Source organism: Onthophagus taurus, chromosome 1 (assembly GCF_036711975.1).
Source record: "Onthophagus taurus isolate NC chromosome 1, IU_Otau_3.0, whole genome shotgun sequence".
NCBI classification, from domain to species: domain Eukaryota; kingdom Metazoa; phylum Arthropoda; class Insecta; order Coleoptera; family Scarabaeidae; genus Onthophagus; species Onthophagus taurus.
The window spans coordinates 5213831-5237268 of record NC_091966.1 but is presented as its reverse complement, the minus strand read 5'-3'; the positions used below and the strand labels follow the sequence as shown (position 1 = coordinate 5237268).

The following is a 23438-nucleotide window of genomic DNA, read 5'->3' as shown; positions in this document are numbered from 1 at the left end:
AAACCCTTCGGTCGATCTTGGCAAGACATTTATATAAAAAGTCGATCTTGATCAAAAATTAGTGAACAACATTGTTCTATATGATCCACATCCTTACACCACACTATTTACAAAAGTTGAAACATTGTTTTATTTTTTTGATGTAGTTTTTGTACTGGACATGAAGTTTATGTTCTTTTAAAAGCTTTATTAATTTAGGAGAGAATTTGAACACATATAGAAAGTGGTCGAAAAAGTTTTTGCATGTAAATGTCAAATTTTTGCGTCCTATAAGTTAATTTAGGTTGAAAGTTTTTAATAGGGGTCACTGTGTACTTCATCGGTTAATAAAAAAAGTTTATACGGCGTATAACGAGGAGTCCGACGTCCTATATAAATAAACCCTAGTGGACATGCCGCCGCAGCTGGATAAAATCCAAATCGTGTCAGTGTCAATCTCTAATCGAATCATTTCACGGTATTTTAATACTATTTTTCGTCGCCGTTTCTTCCACCAGATCATAAATATTTATTTTATACCGCAAACGCGCGTTGAATCTAAAACGTGTCATTTACAGAAAAAGAGCGAATTTAATGTAAACATACATATGTTGAAACTGTAATGATTAATTTATTGGACTTTTCAACAAAATTCAAAGTTCCATAGAAACGTTTCGGTTTGTTAAATTCAAAATTACAAAAAAAAATTATTGAGGTGTGCGTGTTTGTGTTTGTCTTCAAAATTACTGTGAAAAAATTTTTATTCATTCCGATTTTGTAGGGAATTATGTGCGTCAGTTGATCTGCTCTTTTGTAAGTAACTAACCATATCTTTTTTAATATCAACTTTTCATTTATACACTACAAAAAAAAAAAATCTGAAATTTGATTTCATACGCGTCAACTTCACTTGAAACGAAAAAAAAACGCATGTTATCACGCCAAACAACAATGAGTTTTATGTAAAATATGAAACCTCATAAATCATTTCTGACTTCTGAATAAGCTAGTTGTTATGCTTTTTTGTATTTCTGCGTGGAGTTATAACAATATATTTAATTATTTTTCGGTGTAAATTAATTCGCAATGAATGTAAAAGATAAAAGAATTGTAGTGTGATGTTGGTTGTTGATATTGTTTAAATGTAAATGCGGACGAATTATGCAAATTTAAGCCGAAATTAGATTAATGAATTAAACGAAATTGGTGAATTTTAAATGAGACTTATCGGATCAATTAACTGTTTCGATGCCCATCAATAAATTTCATCAATCATAATACCTCATGAATATTTAACATTAAAAATCGACCTAATAAACGTAATTAGATTAAAAAGTAAAAAGCACTAGATTTAATATTTGTATTATAATATTACCTTATTGCGCCAACAATTAAAATGAAACATTTCATGTGCAGATTAAAAGTAATCAAAATGAAACGCGAATCATCAGTGCGGTTAACACATGACTTTAACTCCACCCTCTTTCGTTGCTGTTTTTATTGGACTTTGTAGTGGTGATTTATGTGAGTTTTATACGCGAGGATTGGGAATTTTCTACGAGAATGTAAGTGTTTTTTTACGGGTTACATTCCTGGTATTCTTGTTATTTTTTTTTGTTTTGGCTCAACCTCCATAAATTTTATCGCACGAATATTTGCAAGGGTTCAAGTTTCATTTTCCGATGATTTTTAATGTATAAATTTCGACCAAATGTTTTTATTTGTTAGATTAAACACATCATCACTTTGTAAATATGTGCACACACTCAGCAGCTGAAGAAATTCTGGGTTACAAGAAAAACTGACAAGTTAGGGGATCATATAGGCGGAACGAAGAAATAGAAGAGACAAAGGAGCAAAATACAAAATGTACTTGGCATCAAAATCACACATAGCATAAAGTACGGCACTAACAGGCGCACGCGAAGGTATAAAACAGAGAAGAAATGAAAGAGACATGCAGCAGAATAGGGATTCCGGAAATCCCTAAGACAAAGCAAGATAAAATTGGACGACTATTTTAAGTTACTAGCAGAAGATGGACAGAACTCTCTGAATAAATAAGAGAAGGAAGAAATTCCAAAACAATGGAACACAGCCTTTATATGCACCAGACATAAAAACTGAGACAGACAAGCCTGTGCCAATTACAGAGCAATAGCAGTGATGGACAGGTTATTTAAAGAATATGGCAAGATCCTGGCCAACAAAATAGAGGAGCAGGTAGGATTCCGGCATAGAAAATCAATACTACACCACCTCTGCTGTGCCTCACAAAACCCCACCTAGTATTTATAGACCTAAAAAGACCGTCTGACAGAATCCCACAAAGCAAGTTATGGAAAGTAATTGAAAAAACAAACTTCACTAAATCATTGAAAGAGAAAATGCAAAAGTATTGGTGTTTCACTAAATCATCTACACACTGTGCTTCGCCGACGACCCAATAATTTTTGCACATGATTAGCAAGATATGGATTCATTCATGACTAGGAAGCTGATACAGGAATACAGTGAATAGAGGTTTGGTTAATATATAAAATGCGACCTATATGCTTGTGGGAAGATAGTAACAGGACTTTGACCAAAACGATGGGAAGAGCCTAGAAAATATAAATATTTGGGAGCACAAATAACCATCGACCGACCACTAAATAATTAAATACGGGATAGAAACATACAATGCAAAAAAGCAGTAAAGGCGTATTGAAGAAGAATAAGTATCAAATCTATTACATAATAATAAGGAGCATACAGTAATAAAGTATGGCTAATTAAAGGAAAAAAGGAAAAATCCTGAAGGTATCAGAAAAAAATTACTGACGGAGAGCAACAGGCAAATCGAACGGAGATATGGGAGATAACCTGGAGTAATATGGCAATGGATACCCAAATAAAGAAGAAGGAGAAGAAGATCGAGACAACTTCATTCTTTATCTAGCATAGTTTCCATGTAGCTGTAATCTTTGTTATCTCACTTCTGAGCATGCCTTCTGCTTTCTTTCTGTTTAGTAGTCTTGTGAATTCGTTCGTTTTAAACAGATGTTGTATTCTGTCAATATTCCTCTTCAGCACACTCTGCTTTTATATCTGCACCTATTTCGCCAGCTCTGTATTTTCTAATATTCCTTTTCATTTTCTTTATATTTTTAGGAAATCTTTTTCTCTACATTTTATATCTTGCAACTTTCCAAAACTTATTGTTGCATTCCATATTTCTAAATAAGCTGTTTGACAAGGCTTCTTATGCATTCTAATTTCTTTCTGTTTAATAGCCGTTCTATTATGGATTCGTTCGTTTTCGGTAGAGTTTGTGTTCTACCAATATTCCTCTTCGGCATAATTTACATTTTACGTCATTCTATTCCGCAGTCTCTGCATTTTCTAATATTTCGAGATTTCGTGGGTTGTTGGTACTTTCAAACCATTCCCTAAGGTTCCTCAAATATAAATTTCTGTACGATAACTTTGAGTGCTACATATTTTTCTCCTCTCATGATATGTACCATATGTAACAGTTTTCTTTGGTCATCCCGGAAAAGAATATTGAGTAAGGTTAGTTTTGTTTTGAAACGTCAATTACACCGTGAAGGACTTTTAAAATGTCAATCATCCCAGGAAAAAATGTTGGGTAAGGTTACTTTTGTTTATCAGGAACTTAATACTAAATATTATGATCGTTGCACAATGCCAGATAGATTTTCAACAACAACCAAGTTCTTCTCAAGCCTATCGTAACTACTATAGATGGTCGGACAATCAGTTTCAATTGCAGAAAACCAACGTATATAAGCTTCTCATTATTTAAAAGTAACTAACCCACATGATGGTACGTTACATTTCGTTCAGTCTACCTAATCAGTCGAAAATCTAATTTCTAACATATTATCGTATATTTCTTATTATTCAATTTTAACAACAAAGGTTATCAATGTCATTGATGCCTCATAAATATAAAAATGACAACACATTATAGCAATGCCTTGGCTGCCAAAAACCTCGGCTTAATTATGATTGAAAATTAATATTTCGCCTCGCAATAATTATTAGTTCAAGCCGCGGCACAATAATCAAAAATTCTTTCAAGACCACTTCGTTACTTTTGACACGGACTGTATACATTATTATTTTACCTACACAAAAAAAATAGAGACTCGACGTTCAGTCTATATACAACAGCACCATCTTTTCCGATTGGACGAAACCATCTTCACGCCGCACGAGTTATTTCTGTTTCTTTTTAATAAAAAAAAATAAAACTTTGAAAAACAGATAACGGGATTTGATGATAGCTGTTTCACATATTTTGGTTAAAATCGCATTGAAATCCACTCAGCCCTTTTCGATATAACGACGTCCTACTAAACCGAGATTTTCCGAGAAATTATGCAGAATATCGCAAAAATAAAAAATGTCCCTCATTAAGAACACATCACACTAAAACCTATTAATATTGTAATTTTTTCGTTACATAAGTTTTGAGATAAACAAACGATTGAAAATTATAACAAACCTCATCGCAATTTTTTTCATCGAACGGTTGCGATGATACCGACTTTAAGCTGAGGGGCCTTGATTTTTGGAACCGACAGTAGACCATTCTAATGTGGTAACTAAAAAATCCATTTAGAAGCGCAAGTATTTTAAGGTAATTAAGATAATACACAACATTAGTATCCGTAGACAATTGGTTGCACATTATTTCAGATTTATTGATTTTGTGACGCACTTCAATCGGCTTTACAGAGATTATTATGTTTATACAAGATCATCTTCTATTATGTTTAACAAACAGGGTAATATAACTACCCTACTAAGTTATTAATAGCAAACTTATAAATATACAGGGTGGTCCATTTAACGTGAGACAAGCGATTATCTCGAAAACGGTTCAATATTTAATAATAAACAATATTTAAAACTATTTGAATAAAAAAATTATTTAGATTTTGTCTACAAAAGATGTTTGGCCGTCGTAATGGCAAAACCACACGGTATTTTTTTTTATTACATATTTTTATCCATAGATTCCGATTTTGCAATCAAAAACATAGGATGCCAGTTAAAAAAATTTGTCGTGACCTTCATATAACCTTGAAAATAAGGTCAAGGTCAAAAAATGTTATCGCCATATGGTTTCCCCCTTTGCACAAAACAATTTTCATTTGGTTCATTTTTATGTAAAATGAATCGTTTTTGATAATTAATAATCGCTTGTCTCACGTTACGTGGACCAACCTATACAGGCTGCCCATTATGTATGGAATATAGTATATATCTTGATAGGTATCAACTTTATAAAAAAACATTTTATACAAAAGTTGTTTAATATATTGTTTTCTTAGTAAACAATTTTTACATTTTTTCAAAAGTTTTCTGATATAAGGGTACAAATTTTACGTCATCGTAAAGAGAAAAAAATCTCTATCAAATAAACCTAACGAAAAGGTACATTGTCATTTAAAAAACTTTAAGAGTTATTCGTTACTCATTTGTTTTCTGAAATAAAAACAATTGAATGCTGTCTTATTATGGCAAATCAAATATTAAGCAACTTTTGTATAAAATGTATTTTTATAAAGTCAACATTTACCGAGATATATACTATATTCCATACATAATGGGCACCCTGTATATACAGGGTGGTTCAGTTTTTAATCGGGAAACTTTACCAGGATGTAGTACTTGCCAAAATAACACAAATTTTTTATATAAACATAGGGTCGCAATTCTTTTGTTTTCGAGCTATGAGCGATCAAAGTTGAGAAAAAAATTTACATTTTGTTTTGTATTTCGGCTGCAAGTAAACCGTAGAATTTGAAACTTTGTACGTACGTACTACTGGTTAAGAACTTATTTTCAACCATACCTTAAACTTCCCCAGCGCCCTCTTAGGGGATGAAATTCACTACCCCCTTGTTTTTTTTATAACAACTTTTTAACGCTATGGAATATGAACATAAAAAAATATGGGTTGTAAAGCTCACTCTTTAGTGGTACTTTTTTGTCTCTTTAGTATTTTCCTTAAAGTTAATAGTTTCCGTGTAAAAAAATAAAATATCGTGCCATGCACTGCTATGTGCCGCCATGTTTAGCCAAAATTATTCTAAAAGTTTGCTCTGAGAACTTGTAAGTTTCATTTACAGTGAATCCTCATAATTATTGCTGGTTATTAATAATTTTTGACGGTTATTAAGCCAGAGTATCAATTTTTTAATATTGTTTAAAACAACGTAATTTGTTTAGACAGGCATTAATCTTATTTATGGTTTTTCTTATGAAAATCACAATTAATTGGTGTTATTTAGTTAGTACTAGATCCTAGTAAGTGCACAACTTCCATAGCCACCTATAAAGAAAATTTTTTTTTAATAATAGCAGCGCTTTACAGTACAATGTAGCATATTTTATTTTTTTACGTTAAAACTATTATTTTTAAGGAAAAAACTAAAGAGAGAAAAAAGTACTAGTAATGAATAAGCTTTACAACCCATATTTTTCTTTGTTAATATTCCATGGCGTTAAGAAGTTGTTATAAAAAAATCAAAGGGGCTGTGAATTTCATCTCCTTAGAGGGCGCTAGGGAAGTTTAAGGTATGGTTGAAAATAAGATATTAACCAGTAGTACATACATACCAAATTTCAAATTCTATGGTTTACTCATACCCGAAATAAAAGATAAAATGTAAATTTTTGGCTCAACTTTGACAGCTCATAGCTCAAAAACAAAAGAGTTGCAACCCTATGTTTATATAAAAAACTTGTTTATTTTGGCAAGTACTACGTCCTAGTAAAGTTTCCCGATTAAAAACTGAACCACCCTGTATACAGTGTGACCCATTTGAAAGCGGAGCACCCTCGTAAAATTTATATTTATTATACGATTTCGAAGCATTGGCTTTTCTAAGAAAAACATGACTCTTTGTCCGAAGGTACAGTTTTTTATGGTCTACAATTCAAAAAAAATTTGTTAAAATCGAGTAATAAATACAGATTTTACGAGGATGCTCCGCTTTCAAATGGGTCACACTGTATTTAAAAATCAATTGATTTAATAACTAAAAAATAAATGTAGTTATGTTTTATTTAGTTTCGTTTTTGAGCTTTATAATAGCTCAAAAATGAAACCTTTAATATCAGTAAATTATTATACAATTTCCTGCCGATAAAATTACAAACGCGAATTGTTATCGAATATTTTACACATGTAAAATATATTTCGAAACAATAATCATTTAAAAGTTACGTAATACTTAACGGAAATATACTCTATTTAATTCTATATTAGCGTATTTTATTACACGATGACGCGCTGACCATAAATAACTCGTAAATTAATGCGGTGTTAATTGAACGAATGATTTAGAATTTATCAAAATTACATACTATTTGGGAAATAAATTTTTAGTAATAAATGTTAAGCAAAATCGATTCGTATTAATAGAATTACACATATAGGCACTTTTTGTTATTTAATGTTTCGGGGTCAACTGGTGCGTAGATTAAGCATAATTAACAGATAAATTAGGTAGAATATACGAGAAGATATCCCCGTAAATAATATTAATGAATTTTTTTTTCGCCGATAAAAAAACATCGATTATCAACGAACATTTTAAATATTTAGTGTGTAAACCACGAGAATATTGTCAATATATGTTATTTTTAGTTCCAGTTTATTTCAGCCACAGTTTACATAATAAGCATTGTTCTGATTGACCTTGTAACTTAATTATTTGTTGATAATAATGTAGAGAAATTTCTATTCTCCACGATTTTAGTATTATAATTCAAAATCAATGATACTGCACTAATTGCACGAAACAGTGTGGTAATGTGAATTTAATGTCGATGTATATAGTGCACAACTTTCGGAATTTAAACATAAATCTCGTCGTGATTTATATCAGCTAGTAGATGTGCCCCGGATTTTGGAAAGCTTCTAACTCCTCTCTCTGTTGCATGCTTCACGGCGTGGTGCTGAATGCTACGTAATTTATTAGACTTGCGGGACATTAGCAGTGCTTAAGAGATCTCCGGGACGTGTGTAATAATGGAGTTGAAGAGAGTGTAACAGAGTCTGTGCATTAAAACCTACGACTTTACGAGATTAATGTTTTAAATCTTGCCTTCAATCAATTTTAGGCTAATTAAAGAGACACTACGAAAACTAGGCTTTTTGGCAAAGATCCAAAAATAAAAACAAATAATATAAAAAAGTCAAAATGGTAGAGAGAGTGTAAAGTATATCTTTTATGTGACAGCTTTCTTTTAAGTTGAATCATAAATTTCGACGCTTTATCCATCTAAATATAAAAGACGAATTAGAAACGATTCGTTCCAAATTATGTCAGCGTAATGCAAAGATACATTCGCTCTCAAGCAAAAATATAAACGCGTGGAGGCCAAGCGCAAAACGGCATATTTAGATTTATATTTAGCGTTGGGTGTAAATAGATCTCGAAAAGCATAAAATTTTCAAATTTTCACTTACCAAATTATATACATCGCCCTAAATTGATTATGCTATTTAAGTTTTTACACAGAAAATTTTTAATTTTTTTTTTTGGTTTCGTTAAACGTTTAAATCAATTGATCGCACGTAATCCAATTTATGGCTTAAATTCGATTAAACGTGATCGGGTCGTGAAAATTTGTTCAACCCAAACAAAAAAAGAAAAATCTGGGAAAAAAATCAAATTTGAAATTGTCGTTTTAATTAAAACTTCGAATACATTTCAAGTTGAAATAATTTTGATGAGTTGGTGTGCCAGTGAAATGTTCTGAAAATGACAGCGCGAACGTGTTCCGATTCGCAGAAAATACGACTTAACATTACTACTTATTGTAAAATGAAAACTATAATACTTGAAGTTTTTATCTTTCGTTTCAGTTGATTAGTAAAGTATGAGGTGAACGTAAAACACGTAAAGTTGGTGGTCGTGTGCTGGTAGTTAACTATCTACTTACGTTGTGTACTTATACACGTGCCAAAAAAAAACTAAATCAAAGATAAAACACGTATCGCAACTTTGCGTTTATTTATTAACGTTAGCTTTAAAGAGAATTAAAAAAAAACAATTTTATCTTTTAATAAATTTTTGGAATATTCAAAAAACTATTACCACAAATTATTTATTTCTAAAGGTTTCGATAAAATACGAGTGAATATAAGTCAAATATCGGAAGAACTTCAAAGTCACGAGATAGTGAGAATAAAATACCTGCGAAGTTAGTCCCCAATTAGATAGGATTTTACATGTTTAGTATTTTGATTATAACAAGAGAATCAGTCAACCGATTTCGATAAACAATGTCTCATTCGAAAGCTCAATCAGTGGCCAATACGAAAGTGATTCGAAATCTCCTTCGGATTTCGCTAAAACGCCAAAATAATGCGAAGGTACACGAAAATAACAGAAAAATGACCTTTTTTAAGTGGCGATAACTCGTAAACGATGTACCCGATGGTCAAGATCTATACGTCATTCGATTCGTCATACTTTCTTGTATCGAAATCACAAAATGCCCGATTTCAATTCTCTCCCGTTAACTTTATACAGCCCTCGGAATGACACCGTGTTCGGCTCGTTGTTTATGCACGTATGAACGTCCGAAAGTCTATTAGAAAAAGTTTATTTAAACTAAATCGAGTATAATTAGAGAACGGTTTGGGGGATTTTAATGTTTTATATCTCAATCGAAAGTTTATGTCTGGCTGAATGCGATTGTCGAAATGACCGATTCGAAGTGTTTAAGGATTTTGATTAAAACACAAAAAACGAATTAATCAAACACATCAATTATCTCAATAACTAATTGACCAATTTTAGTCATCAACATCTCGATCGAAACCATGATCTACAATGAATGCGAAGGTGGAAATGCCCGATCTCAAAATGTACTAATTACCTGCGTACATCCATTGAAATGACCCCGCGAATCTTCCGACTGGAAGTCTAGCCCTCAATAAGAAAAACTTAATTTTGATTACATTCGCTATAACTAAAGAACGGTTTGACGGATTTTAATGTTTTATATCTCAAACGAAAGCAGGTCTCTGGCTGAATAATTATGTCGAAATGCCCGATTCGAAATATTTAAGGATTATAAATAAAACAAAAAATTCGCTGGTTAAATGCGTACGGTTGTTTAAACGACTCAGTGAGTGGACTGATTTTATCTACCACATTCTTCAACATTTTTTTATTTTTATTGTCACTTATGCTTTATTCTTTACGGAATATTTGGAAAACATTTTAACTTTTGTAATGAAGAGAAGAATATATTATACAACTTGAAGAAAAAGTTGACAATTGGATATAATAGAAGATTTTAAAAGAATTTTAAAAATTGAAAGAAATATAAATTAGCACCTTGCCCCTGAAAACTTACTGATACTTTACTTTTATCCACAGATTCAGATTTCAGAATTTTTTATCAAGGTCAAAAAATGTTATCGTCATATGATTTCCCCCTTCGCACAGAACAACTTTCATTTGATTCATTTTTATGTAAAATGAACCGTTTTCGAGATAATCGCTTGTCTCACGTTAAATGGACCATCCTGTATATAAACCTATAATAATAATAATGTTTGTCCACGACTACCTTATAATATATACCTTATGAATGAGTTTTCTAAAACAAAATGGTAGTCATTTTTCACGAAGTGAATAATAGCGGTGAATAATAATCATTATTCACGGGTGGCCATCTTGACCAGACTAATAATAATTATTTGAAACGTTAAAAGTACAAAAAACGTCAATTTAATTCAATTTTTTAGGAGTTTCTAAATGTTTGACATTAAAAAACCTAAACAAATTCCTTTTTTCGTATGATTTAAGCATAAATTAATTAATTTTCCTAAAGAAAACGACGTTTTATAAAACTGACACTTAATTTTGACAAATTGTTGTGAAGTTGGTTACAGTTAGTAACATTGAATTTGTGTCACATTGTAAACGTCAATGTGACCTTTATTCAAAAATTTATTTAAAAAATAAATTTATGGAATCAATTTCAATAGTCGTGGACAAAGTATAGTTTTCTACTCGCATATAATGAGCTATTATTCACTCAGGTTAATTATGCCACAAACTTAACCTTCGTGAATAATAGCCCTCATTATATGCTCATATAGTAATATACTATTATTTGTCGCAAAGAAATGTGCATATAATAGTCAACAATCCAAAAAAAATAATAATATTCAATAAAAAAAGCAATTTAAGTATTCCTCTATTGAGTAGAAGAAGTATTGTAGTAACAATCGCTTCAATTTTCCTCTGAAGATGGGCAACGGCAACTCAGAATAGGCTGGTGGCAATTTATTATATAATTTTATGCACATATAATTAGTGCTTTGTTGTGCTCTTTTGATGCGGTGCAGTGGAATGACGATCCTGTTCTTCTGCCTAGTGCCATGTTGGTGGATATCACTATGAGATGAATATCTCATTTTGTTCTTATGCAGAAGGGTAACTGCCGCCAGTATGTAGAGGCTAGGTACAGTTAATATTTGCATCGCTTTAAATATGCTTCTGCAGCTATCTCGCGGTCCTGGTCACGCCAAAGCTCTAAGGGCATCCTTTTGCTGGATTAAGAGCTTGGAAGTTTGAGGCGATAATCCCCTCACACTACTCCTTTTTTGCAACGTATTCTATATGTGAATTCCATATCAGGTGGGAATCTATGTTAAGACTAAGGAATTTAATCGTATGTCCCGTATCTGGCTCTCTATATAGAGCAAGTGATGCAACTTAAATACCTTGACGTTAACATATCTAGTCATCAACACTTACAATTAGTAAAGCGGTTGTAATCTCAGGGTCCAGAGCAAAACTCCTCGAAATCGTGTAAGAAGCGATGACATAAGACAAACTTGCGGAATTCATGACGTAGTGAGATGGGGAAGAGAGCATAGGAGGGGTTGCTATGTACACATAAAAAGAATGGACGAAAGAGGATAACCCGCATCGTGCAGGAAAGAAAACCCGAAGGAAAACGTCCATCCAAAAAGATGGCGAGAAAGTTGGAACTATTGATCTCAAGAAAAGAAACAATAATCGGTTATCGAACCAAAAATCCAGGTCTTTAAGATACCTCCACATTCATATACCATCAATGTTACCTAGTGATTTTAAGAAATCAAATCATTGCAAATAACGACTAACATGATTAGACCAACAGGTGTGTGTCTCAGGTTTTGAGTCAAAAATTTACTTTAAACACCAAAATTGTGTTAAATATACTTTATAAATGTCCCATGTGAATCATGAAATGTTTTTCATTGATTCTTCTATGTCGATTAGATTTTGGAATCAATGTAGCTCGCCTCAGTGTCTTAATTCGTTATCAATACTCCCTGTGGAAGTATAAACAAAACGATAAAAATGGCGCGACTCTTACAAACTAAATATAGCCCAGAGCTCTGTTTTGTAACTCAAAACCTAAACAAACTGTCCTTGCAAATAACGAGACGAATGTTGAAGAACTGGACGATGTCCAGTGCAATTCGAGGTCGGAATTTAAATACCAATAATACCATCCGTTCCACAACGTAAATGAAACTTTAGGAAAGCGGTTTGTCGGGATTTCTCTGAGGCGCTTGAGCTTAATAATAATGCATTTATTTTCCAGAAAGCAAAAAAGAAAAAATTCTACAAAAAAATTAAATCAATACATTAATATTTCTATTACAGAACATACTCTTTCCAGAAAAACGGCGCAGTTCGGTCGAAAACCGCTTTTCAACTACACCAAAAAAAGAAAATAGGAAACAATAGCAACAAAAAGAAAATAAAAAAAAAACAGCACACTTCAACACTAACCATATAATAAACAAATGAAGATCTGAAATATGAATAGCGATAGACCACGACATCTCAACCCAGGCCAAAAAATGTTTAGAGTATTTCCGTTTAAATGTTTAACAGTTGCAGACGATTTATTTGATAAGATAATAAGATTAAGATAATTACGATAAATTCGAGAAAGCAGTTATAACAACAGCCAATAAGAAAATTTGTAGAAGATACCGTCAAGCATACGGTGGCTACCGAGACATCCGTAACATTTGTGAACTTGACAGCTGCTTATGAAACGCTGTGGAAACACGTTTTCACATCACCGGATGGAAGAAAGGAGAGGGGCTGTTATATAAACTCATACGAATGTACGCAACATTCTGCCCGACAGATACGTATGCGTATCGGTGACAAAACAGAAAAACCTAAACAACGTATTCCTGTACAAAAATCTGCGGTTCTACATGGGGTGCCACAGCAACCACGCTGCGATGTTCTGCCTTGTCGCTGGTTTATTCTGCTGCAAAGTATTGCGCGCCGGAATGGATAAACAGAACATATTCAGAAAATCAACATACAACTGAACTAGACTATGAAAACCATATTAAGATGACTTAAATCGACTCCTCTTCACTGTCTCCAAATGCTAAGCAATATCAGCTCGCCATTCCTGCGAAGAAAGAATGCTCAGAATACAACATCAACTCTGAGGGGGGAAAATACTGGAACGTCAAAGAACCACTAGGAATAAACTAACAGATCCTCCCCAACCGAAAATCAAAAGTATTTGGATTTCCTCACCACTTATCTAAGGGCTTCAATAGAGTACGTATGAAACATGGGGCCCGTGGTGATAGCCTCCACGAATGGGGAGTGATGCTCTCAATCTATCTAGCACATTGTAGCCCTATTAGATCTTATCATAACGCAAAAGAAAGTTTGATGCTAAACCCGTATCTCTTGTATGGCTAGCCGAATTAGATATAAAATTTTAGATTTTGGTTGCACTTCCTATTGATTGTTATGTATTTGCATATTTTATGAATTTTATATACAGTGTGTCCCCGGATTGTGTCCCCGTAAGGTATAATTGACGATAAATTTTTGAATTCAAATTCCATCTTTTGCAATTAAAGTCTGGATGTCATAAAACGAAATATAACCAAGTTTTACGTCAAATATCCTCAAAGTAGCAAAGTTAACGCAAGAAGTTTGTTAACCGTTGCAGGTAAAGTGGTCTTTCTGAGCAATGTACAACAAAAGTTGATTAAGATAAAATGTTTGTTATGTTAAATTATAGCGATATACCGAATTTTATTAATTTAGCCTTTGATTATATATAATATGGATTGAGCCAACGAGAGAGATAGCTTGCGCAAGGTGATCGAACCGAGATAGACATAGAAGCGTACTGACATATAATGGGCGTGCGTTAATTTTGGCGGTAAATTTAAAACAAAATTAATAAATGAAAAAAGAAAAAAAAAAATAAAATAAAATAAAATTTCCTTATTATTTATAATACCTACAGGTGATGTGAAACTGTATTATCGCGAACTTTGCACACGAAACAATACATTTTTAAACATAACGGTGTGACTGGCTGTGACACAACAAAACGATAAACGTCAGGTTTGACACTTTTGTGCGCATGCGCCCGTCTGTTTAGTACAGTTTTATGTCTATCTTTGTTACACTTTCACATTATCGCTTTCCATATGCGTCTATTCACCTTGAGCCACATTTTTGTTAGTAGATATATTCAGTTAGCTCAATCCATATTATATATAATCAAAGAATTTAGCATATAAAAGAAAAAATGAGTTTTTTTTTGAAAATTTTTTTCTAATATTCCGTTTTACAATAAAAACAAATGATCTGAGTGAACTAACAATTATCATTTGATAGCTTAGCTTTAGCCTATTGTCAAATATTAATTGATCATGTTTACATTACAATATAAAATATGTATAGTGAAGTGCTATGGATTGTGGAACATTTGTTACAATGCAGTTTTATGGCAATTTGAGGAAATATTTGGAATTTTAGTAGATAAAAAAACAATTAAGAGAGTTGTTAAAGAAATTTTCGGAAACAGGCAATGTGGAAAATAAAAGGAAGGAAAAAAAGCTTTTGGATGAATATGATGCGGGGTCGATTGTTGCAGTAACGAACGCAATGGATGCAAAGGGCAGTTCAAGTCGGTATAAGTAAATCCCATTTACAAAGAATTTAAAATTTAGTTTAAAACAAAAAATTGAAACTGTTATTAGAGAAATTTCGTTGGACCATATTAGAAAAAGTTATAAACAATGTCGGAAAAGGGCTGAATTATGTGTTAGTGTTGGTGGTGATATCATTGAATAAGCTTTTATGTTAATTTAGTTTAGATCGAAAATTAAATCTTATGATTTAAAAATCTGCACATTTTGCTTTTATATCCTAAATTAATAAAATTCGGCATATCGCTATAATTTAAGGTAGCAAACATTTTATCTTAATCAACTTTAATCAACTTTTGTTGTACATTGCTCAGAAAGACCACTTTACCTGTAACGGTTAACAAGCTTCTTGCGTTAACTTTGGTATTTTGAGGACATTTGACGTAACACTTGGTTATATTTCGTTTTATGACATCCAGACATTAATTGTAAAAAATGGAATTTGAATTCAAAAATGTATCGTCAATTATACCTTACGGGGACACAATCCGGGGACACACTGTATATTCGTTGTTTCTAACTTTTACCTATTATTGTAAAGTAAATAAATAACCTGCTTGGTATTCTTTATTAGTCGTGTTGAGCGTGTTGAGATGTGGCGGTTGGTATGCGAGAAAGAACGGCATGGCAAAAAAAGCGATACACTTGGTAAAGTATCCAAATGATTTAGCATGTGATTGAGCATGGTACATCAGTTTCAAAAGAAAAAGCGTATGTGTGTGAGCAAAAAGTGTCATTTATCGTGTCGTTTGAATCGGCATGTCGTCATGTAGAAATTTTCAACGTGATTTTCATTACTGACGTTGCGCCTTCAAGTCGTTTGTTGACTGTTAGTGATGGATAAAAAGAGAAAAATTTAATGTACTGATCATCACCAGAAGCATCACTTCTCTTAACTTTTTACAACATATTTCAGCTCTTTTCGATCGATTAAATTTTCTTAGAGACAAGCTCTCAATCAGCATTTGGACGAAATAACGTCTGTGTATGGTTGGCTATTTATGTTTTCGATACTCGATTGAAACCTTTTGTTCATGATCAGGTCATGTATCTTGTATCCAGTGCATACCAGTGATATTCTTGTATATTAGATGGCACTCTTCGACCACTTCCTGGAAATCCTTTCTTCTTTCCATATCTCCGTAATTATTAGATAAAAACATCAGACCAACTGTTTGTCTCCGGGTTTGAAGATTTCAGCTTTTTTGATTTACCTCAATTCTTACCATTATTTCTAATCTCTCCAGTTCACATCATTTTAAAACTACCTTATTAGGCATTCACAAAAAGTATTATTAGGAATAAAATTAAAACTAGAAATTTAATAGCCGTACATAAAACTATGTTTAACGATTCTGACATCATCTTATAACCTTCTTTAAAGATAAGTTCAACAGTTACTTAAAATAAAACATATAAGTTTGTTTCTATGTGTTGATCAACCCCAAAGGGTTAAGTGTTTTAAAACTTGTTTCAGATAATGTGCGTGATAAAATATTTTTTAATCATAGTAGTTGATCGTATAAGAACGTTCAGGGAGGTGATTAATGTACTGGTTCAAAGGTAGTTGGGTATCAGGTGTTGAATGCGTGTATTGCCACTTTTGTGTTGTTTAATTTTCTAAAACCTTCAATACACTTCGATACTCCTCTTACTTTGTAACACCATATTAGCTGGTGGGATGTTGTTGAGAATTTAAATTTTATTTGAAAGGTTCTACACAAGTAGTTAATTTACACTTCTCGTTTTGTACTATTTAATTTTATCTTTTCTTAAAGCAAAAAGCTTAAGTTGTAATTTACAATATAATACTTATTACATTTATTTAATATTCGAAGTTAATTTAATAAAACGAAATAATGTTTAAATAAAATTATTTAAGTCAACATAACTTTAATTATCATTGTAAAGCAATCTTTGTTTACTTTTTATTATCCAATTTCAATTTAAATTACAAATGTATCGAAATGTATTAATTAAAACCGAATTTTACTAAACATGGAATTTCATAAAGAATTATTATTATTCACCGTAGTTGGAAATGTTTTTTTTTGTTAATATTTTATTTTTTGTTACCTGTTACACGCGTCCCATTAAAATTAACGATGTTTTTTTCATTTTTCGTGTAATAACAGCTTTGGATTTACCTAATTACATAACTAGGTTAGTTTAATTTTCCTCTCGACAAATTAATTTAATACTACGTATTAAAATTTACTAATTAAATTTTACCCAACGTAACAAAGAATTAGTCGAGTAATAATTTAATAAATTATCATTTTATTTCGTTGTAATTTACTCAACACAGAGTTACATAATGGAATTTAAAGAATACCAAAAAAATTTAAACGTTTAAGTGTAAAGGCAAATATTTGCCAAATCTAACTCCCAAAAAAAAACACGTGAATATCGTTGTTAAAATAAAATATCTTGAAGGACACACTACTCTAAATTTACACAAAAAAATTAAATAAAAGATCGAATTAGAAACGGAAGTTCACCTCAAAAAAAAGATGAAGAATACGAATTCCATCGTGAATCATAACATTTCAACAGGTATATTAATAAATTCTTGTATCATAACAGTTCAGTTTGTTTTAATTATAAATATACACGTGCATTTTGATTTTATTACCACGGACGATCCTGGCGAACTATTCAAAGTAAATGTGTACAATAAAATCGTTTAAAGTGAGCAGTACGTAATACAGGTACTTTGTATTCATAGTTACAAGGTAATTGTATGCTTTGTGTTCATCATTTTTCCATTATCTCGATCTTTTTTGTGTTGACACGTTTTCGATTAAAAAAAATCAACTTTGAAGTCCGAACTAACGATAAGTTTTTGCTTTCCACGTAAAATTCGATACAAATTGGAAAACAACGTGCAATTTATATGTGACAATACAAATTTTCGTTTTTTAAATTTATTTAGATTAAAGGTATATTTTAAGAAATTTCTTGGTAAATCTGCCAAATGTTGATCAAAGGAATGGGAGACTATGTTATGTTATTCAAACGATAAATTCCTTTAAAAAGTTTATTACGATTCATTTGCCAGAAATCTCTTTTATGTTAATTGTTTTTGTGATATGATAAGATATACATTAAGACACCGTACTGAGTACAGATGTTGGTGAAAAAATTTCTTAAACAGATGGTAGGAAAAAAGCTTCTTGGAGTTATAGAAATGCGAGAATAAAGTCATTTTATACCAAAATTGCACAAGCTACTTCCAATACTTTCAGTTAAGTAATTATGGTTCGACCTGCGAAACGTCTGACCACACCTCGTATACAGCAATGATTGCGTAGTATGAATATTGAATCATTGTTTGCAAAATTCGTATCATTTCAGCTGTACCTATACAACCAAATACAAACAGCTGAAAACTACAATGGCGATGATATAGCTGTGAAACGTAGATGTGAAAGAAGACCATAAAAAAGATCTCACTGACACTCCCATTGAAATTGGAGTTGCACATACTCCCAAGAAACAGCAGTGGATAACAGACCAAATTCTCCAGTCTATGGCAGAGAGAAGAAAATAAAAGGCCAGGAATATCAGCCTGGCAGCAGATGATACATCTTTAATCTCCACAAGAAAACCAAGGATCTCAAACATAAAACAAACAACATTTTGAGGGACGGTAATAACAAAATCTTAGTAGGCATTGAAGAAAAGCTAGAACTATAGACGGCCCGAGCGATGATGATCGTAATGAGCATAGTCCTGTAATCAGAAAACGTAGTGCAGAAGTTGTTGGCTCGGACCAGATACATGTTGAAATATTGAAATTGATAGCCGATGAGGATGCAAATGATTTGAAAAATATCAGTTGACTGGCTGAAGTCGACATTTTCAAGGTATTTCTGCAAAATGCGAGTTACAAGTTGCAGAAATTCTCAAATCCTCCGGAATTTATAAAGGCGACCTGCGTGTCATCACACAATTGTACTGCAGTCTGATGAAATAAAGATTTGTAGAGGCATAAGAAGGGAGCAATTAAGATCAATCGAACCCCTATAAACAACATACGTTTTGCCGATGATACATCTTATTGGCAGGCAGTATATCTCCAAAACATGTTAAACCTTATTCCCTCATATATCATTGCTTACATATGAGTACTGCCAAGACTAAGCTGATCGTGTTCTTCAAGTCACCGAAAAAGTCAAATTTGCGAATTAAGTGTCATCCGTGAAATAGCTTGAAGATAGCTTGATCCCAAACAAGAAATCCTGTTACGAATTGAGCAGGCTTGAAGGACGTTTATCTCTATGAAGAATCTCTTCACAATCGTACCAGATCCTGCAGCTTCGTGTTCGACGTTAGAATAGATCTACATATCTTATATTGAAATCATTATTTAGGGTTACGTTTAAGATATCAAGCATGAAAATATCTCAACTTATCAAGCTGATATAAAATAAAAAGGCATAGGTTGGTTTAAATATAACTAAGTTGTCCCAATTACCGCAAGGACAAACGTAAAAAAAACTAAAACAAATTATATCACATTAAAAATCGTATCATTTAAGCTTTCTTTTAAGATATAAAACATGAAAATATCTTAATTTTTCCCAATGATATAAAAGGTGGAGTCCGAGTCTGGTTTTAACCAATTAAAATTCTTTTGAGGATCCTGATCATGTCGATATGAAGTCAATAAAATATCACACGTTATATTGCATTGAATTATTAATTAAGCTTTCTTTTAATATATCACGCAAAGAACTACCTTGATTTTTCCAAGAGTTGTGAAAAGGAATGATGTGCATCGATGATTTTCTTTAATAACTGACATTCTAAATATAAGAATGTATCTAGATATACCAAATTAAAATCTTTATCAGTTAAGGTTTTTTTTATATATCACGTATGAAAATATCTCAACCTATCTAGATGATATAAACAAAAAGATTTACTTCGGTGGAAAATATTCGAAACTGTTCTAATTAACCCGAGAATAAACATTTCACACTTTAGACCAAAATAAGTTATGTCACATCAAAATTCATAACATTTAAGCTTTCATTTAAGATATAATACATGATAATTAATTTGTTCAAAAGATATAAAAGAGGGAGTTTGAACCTAGTTTTAACCAATTGTAGATCTTCTAAGTAACTCGATCAAGCCGATATCGAATTGCCACATTGCGATGAATTCTTTATTAATTAAGCTTTCTTTTAATATATCACGCAAAGAAATATCTTGATTTTCCCAAGAGTTGTGAAAAGTAATGATATTCATACGCCATTTTCTCCAATTTAAGTCATTAATATGATGTGATTATATACGTTCTAAATATAAGAATGAATCTAGATATACCAAATTAAAATCCTTATTAATTAAGCTTTCTTTTAATATATCACGCATGAAAATATCTCAACCTATCCAGATGATATAAACAAAAAGGCTTACTTCGGTGGAAAATATTCAAAACTGTTCCAATTAACCCAAGGATAAACGTGTCATATTTGAGACCAAAATAAGTTATGTCACATCAAAATTCATATCATTTAAGCTTTCATTTAAGATATAATACATAAAAATATCTTAATTTGTCCAAAAGATATAACAGGTGGAATTCGAGCCTAGTTTTAACCAATTGTAGATCTTCTAAGTAATCCGATTATGCCGATATCGAATCATTCAATCATGACATATCACATTGCGATGAATTCCTTATTAATTAAGCTTTCTTTTAATATATCACGCAAAGAAGTATCTTGATTTTCCAAAGAGTTGTGAAAAGGAATGATATGTATCGGCGATTTTCTTTAATAATTGACATTCTAGCTATAAGAATGAATCTAGATATACCAAATTAAAATCTTTAGCAGTTAAGCTTTCTTTTAATATATCACCCATGAAAATATCTCAACCTATCCAGATGATATAAACAAAAAGGCTTACTTAGGTGTAAAATATTCGAAACTATCCCAATTAACTCAAGGATAAACGTTTTATAATTTGGACCAAAATAAGTTATATCACATCAAAATTCGTATCATTTAAGCTTTATTTTAAGATATAATACATAAAAATATCTTAATTTGTCCAAAAGATATAACAGGTGGAATTCAAGCCTAGTTTTAACCAATTGTAGATCTTCTAAGTAATCCGATTATGTCGATATCGAATCATTCAAATATAACATGTCGCATTGCGTTGAATTCTTTATTAATTAAGCTTTTTTTTAATATATCACACATAGGAATATCTTGATTTTCCTAAGAGTTTTGTAAAAAAAATGATATGCATTGTGGTTTTTTCCACTAGAAGTTATAAAAATGACTTGATTATAAAGTTCTAAATATTAGAATGAATCTAGATTAATCAAATTTAAATCCGTATTATTTAAGATTCCCTTTAAGATATCAACCATAAAAATATCTCAACCTATCCGCATAGTATAAAATAAAAGGGTTTAGTTTCACACAAAATATTTAAAGTTCTACGAATCTCAACGATAAAGGTTGATAAAGTTATATCACCTTAAAATCCAAGGTCTAAAGTCAAAGCTTGGTTTTTAGAAACTCTGAGTAATCCGCTTTATCAATATTACAACTCATTCAAATTTAACGCATCTCATAGCGTTACTATTGATGTTTTAAAGTAAGTTTTTAAGATATTACGCATTGAAATATCTTAAAAATTAATAAATCAATCAATTATTATAAATTATTATAAATGTTGTTGTGTGACAACATTGTTATAGTTTATTTGTTTGCTAATTTTACACTGTTACTTTTGTGGTTAATAATCATTTATCACTTTTCGATAAGTAGGTAACTATTATTAAAGAAAACATTCCTATTTCTAAATGGGAGAATGTTGCATTGGGAATCTGTTAATGAATTAATTTATTATTGATCGAAATGTTAATTATTGTAATAAAAGATACATTGGATAACTTCATTACTAATTTTGTCATTAGCAGACTCTAACTTATCCCATTAATTTTTGTCTTGATGCTTTTCTTTCTACAACTTTGTCCAATAAAACTTTTTAATTAAAAAAATTGAGTCTTTTACCTCTAATATAAAGTAAACTATAATGTTATTAAACTTCTTACAATCTTAATTGTTAATACATTCGAATTTAATAATTTTTTTTGCTTCAATTAGGTTAACATACCTTGAATCATCGTATACGAAGAAGTGGCCAGATGAAAGGAGAAATCGCCGTCGAAGGAAAAACGAGCGTACGTCGGCGAAGCGTTCGCGATAAAACTTAGTAGTTGAGGAACACGAGGTTTTCCGCGACGCCAACGACGACGACGACAAACGACGCCGACGACGACGTTGACGCTAACGACTGACCGCGTCGCCGTGCAAGCAGCAACTGGTGGTGGTGGAAGTAGAAAACGGAAGAGAAGCGACAGCGCGACGTCCAACGACGGCGACGCTCGCATCCGACGCAGGTTGATTTCGCGCGTTGACCGTTGCGATTTGCAGACGTTAACGGTGGCGTCGCGACGCCCGACGTCGGCCGCTACGATACGACGCCTTTTGATGTCGATGATATCGCGTCTTTATCCAAGAGAAAAAAGCAAAAAAAAGCGTAGATGTCGAATTAAATGAAGTACGATTTTTGGAATTGTGATATAAATAGTTTGAATGTAAAAGTTTTGAGATAATCATTTGAATTTGAATTTTTTTTTGTTAAGTTGGTGGAATTTGAGAGATTGTTTTATGTATTTAGTGGAAATAAAATGATTTAAGGAATCAAAATTAATGTTTTAATTCTTGGGGATGATAGAGATTAAATGTTTCTGCGGAAATTAATTTATGTAATAACGTGGAATTTAATTGCTAAGTTTGGGGGGTTTATAGTTAGGTATGGGACGACTAAGTAGAGATATAAGCGAAAGGAGAGAATAGTATGACGTAATTGCCAAAATTAGACTTAATTAAACGAGGACGACTTTGTGTTCAAACGCTTCTTGCGGTTTTACTATTGTTTGAAGTTGAGATTGAGTCATAAATTCTCTCATGAAGCTTTGGGCTCTTACAAATTTAATTACAAAATAGGCAACCACAGGATCACGTTTTTAAAACTATTTGTTGCATAATTCTTAGGAAATTGCATGAAATTGAAAAAATAGCAACAAACCTCCCAGCAACAAACTTTTACCCGTAATTTCCTATCTACTTTCTTAGCCGATATCTTCCTTATTATTACAGATAGCGAAAAACTACTTAAAGATAACGCACCATTTGAAAGCTTGAATCTTTTTCTATCTAAAACCGGGTTTTCGTCTGCCGATAAGTTGATATTAAGATCAATAAAAAATGAAGAACACCGCGCTGTACTTAAAATAGCTTAAAATTACCAAACTTCAAGGCCTTGTGCAATTGTTATGAAACCGAATTTTAAAAAACTGTTATCACAGTCAGAAAGGGCGCTTCTT

The 23438-nt window shown here is 31.9% G+C and overlaps 1 protein-coding gene and 1 long non-coding RNA gene across 3 annotated transcripts in view; one reads left to right on the top strand and one right to left on the bottom strand.

The window, feature by feature from the left end:
* LOC111424772 (adenylate cyclase type 2-like) overlaps nt 1–22566 on the bottom strand; it is a 96801-nt gene extending 74235 nt beyond the window's left edge. For both annotated transcript variants that reach the window (XM_023058445.2, XM_023058455.2), the window contains exon 1: nt 22163–22566. In XM_023058445.2, the coding sequence (XP_022914213.2) occupies nt 22163–22439 (277 nt within the window). In that variant the 5' untranslated portion in view covers nt 22440–22566. The remainder of the gene's footprint in view (nt 1–22162) is intronic.
* LOC139429361 (uncharacterized) lies at nt 435–22758 on the top strand. Its single transcript, XR_011640008.1, has 2 exons — nt 435–792; nt 22153–22758. It is a non-coding gene; the product is annotated as an uncharacterized lncRNA (long non-coding RNA).
* The last annotated feature ends 680 nt before the right edge of the window (nt 22759–23438 follow it).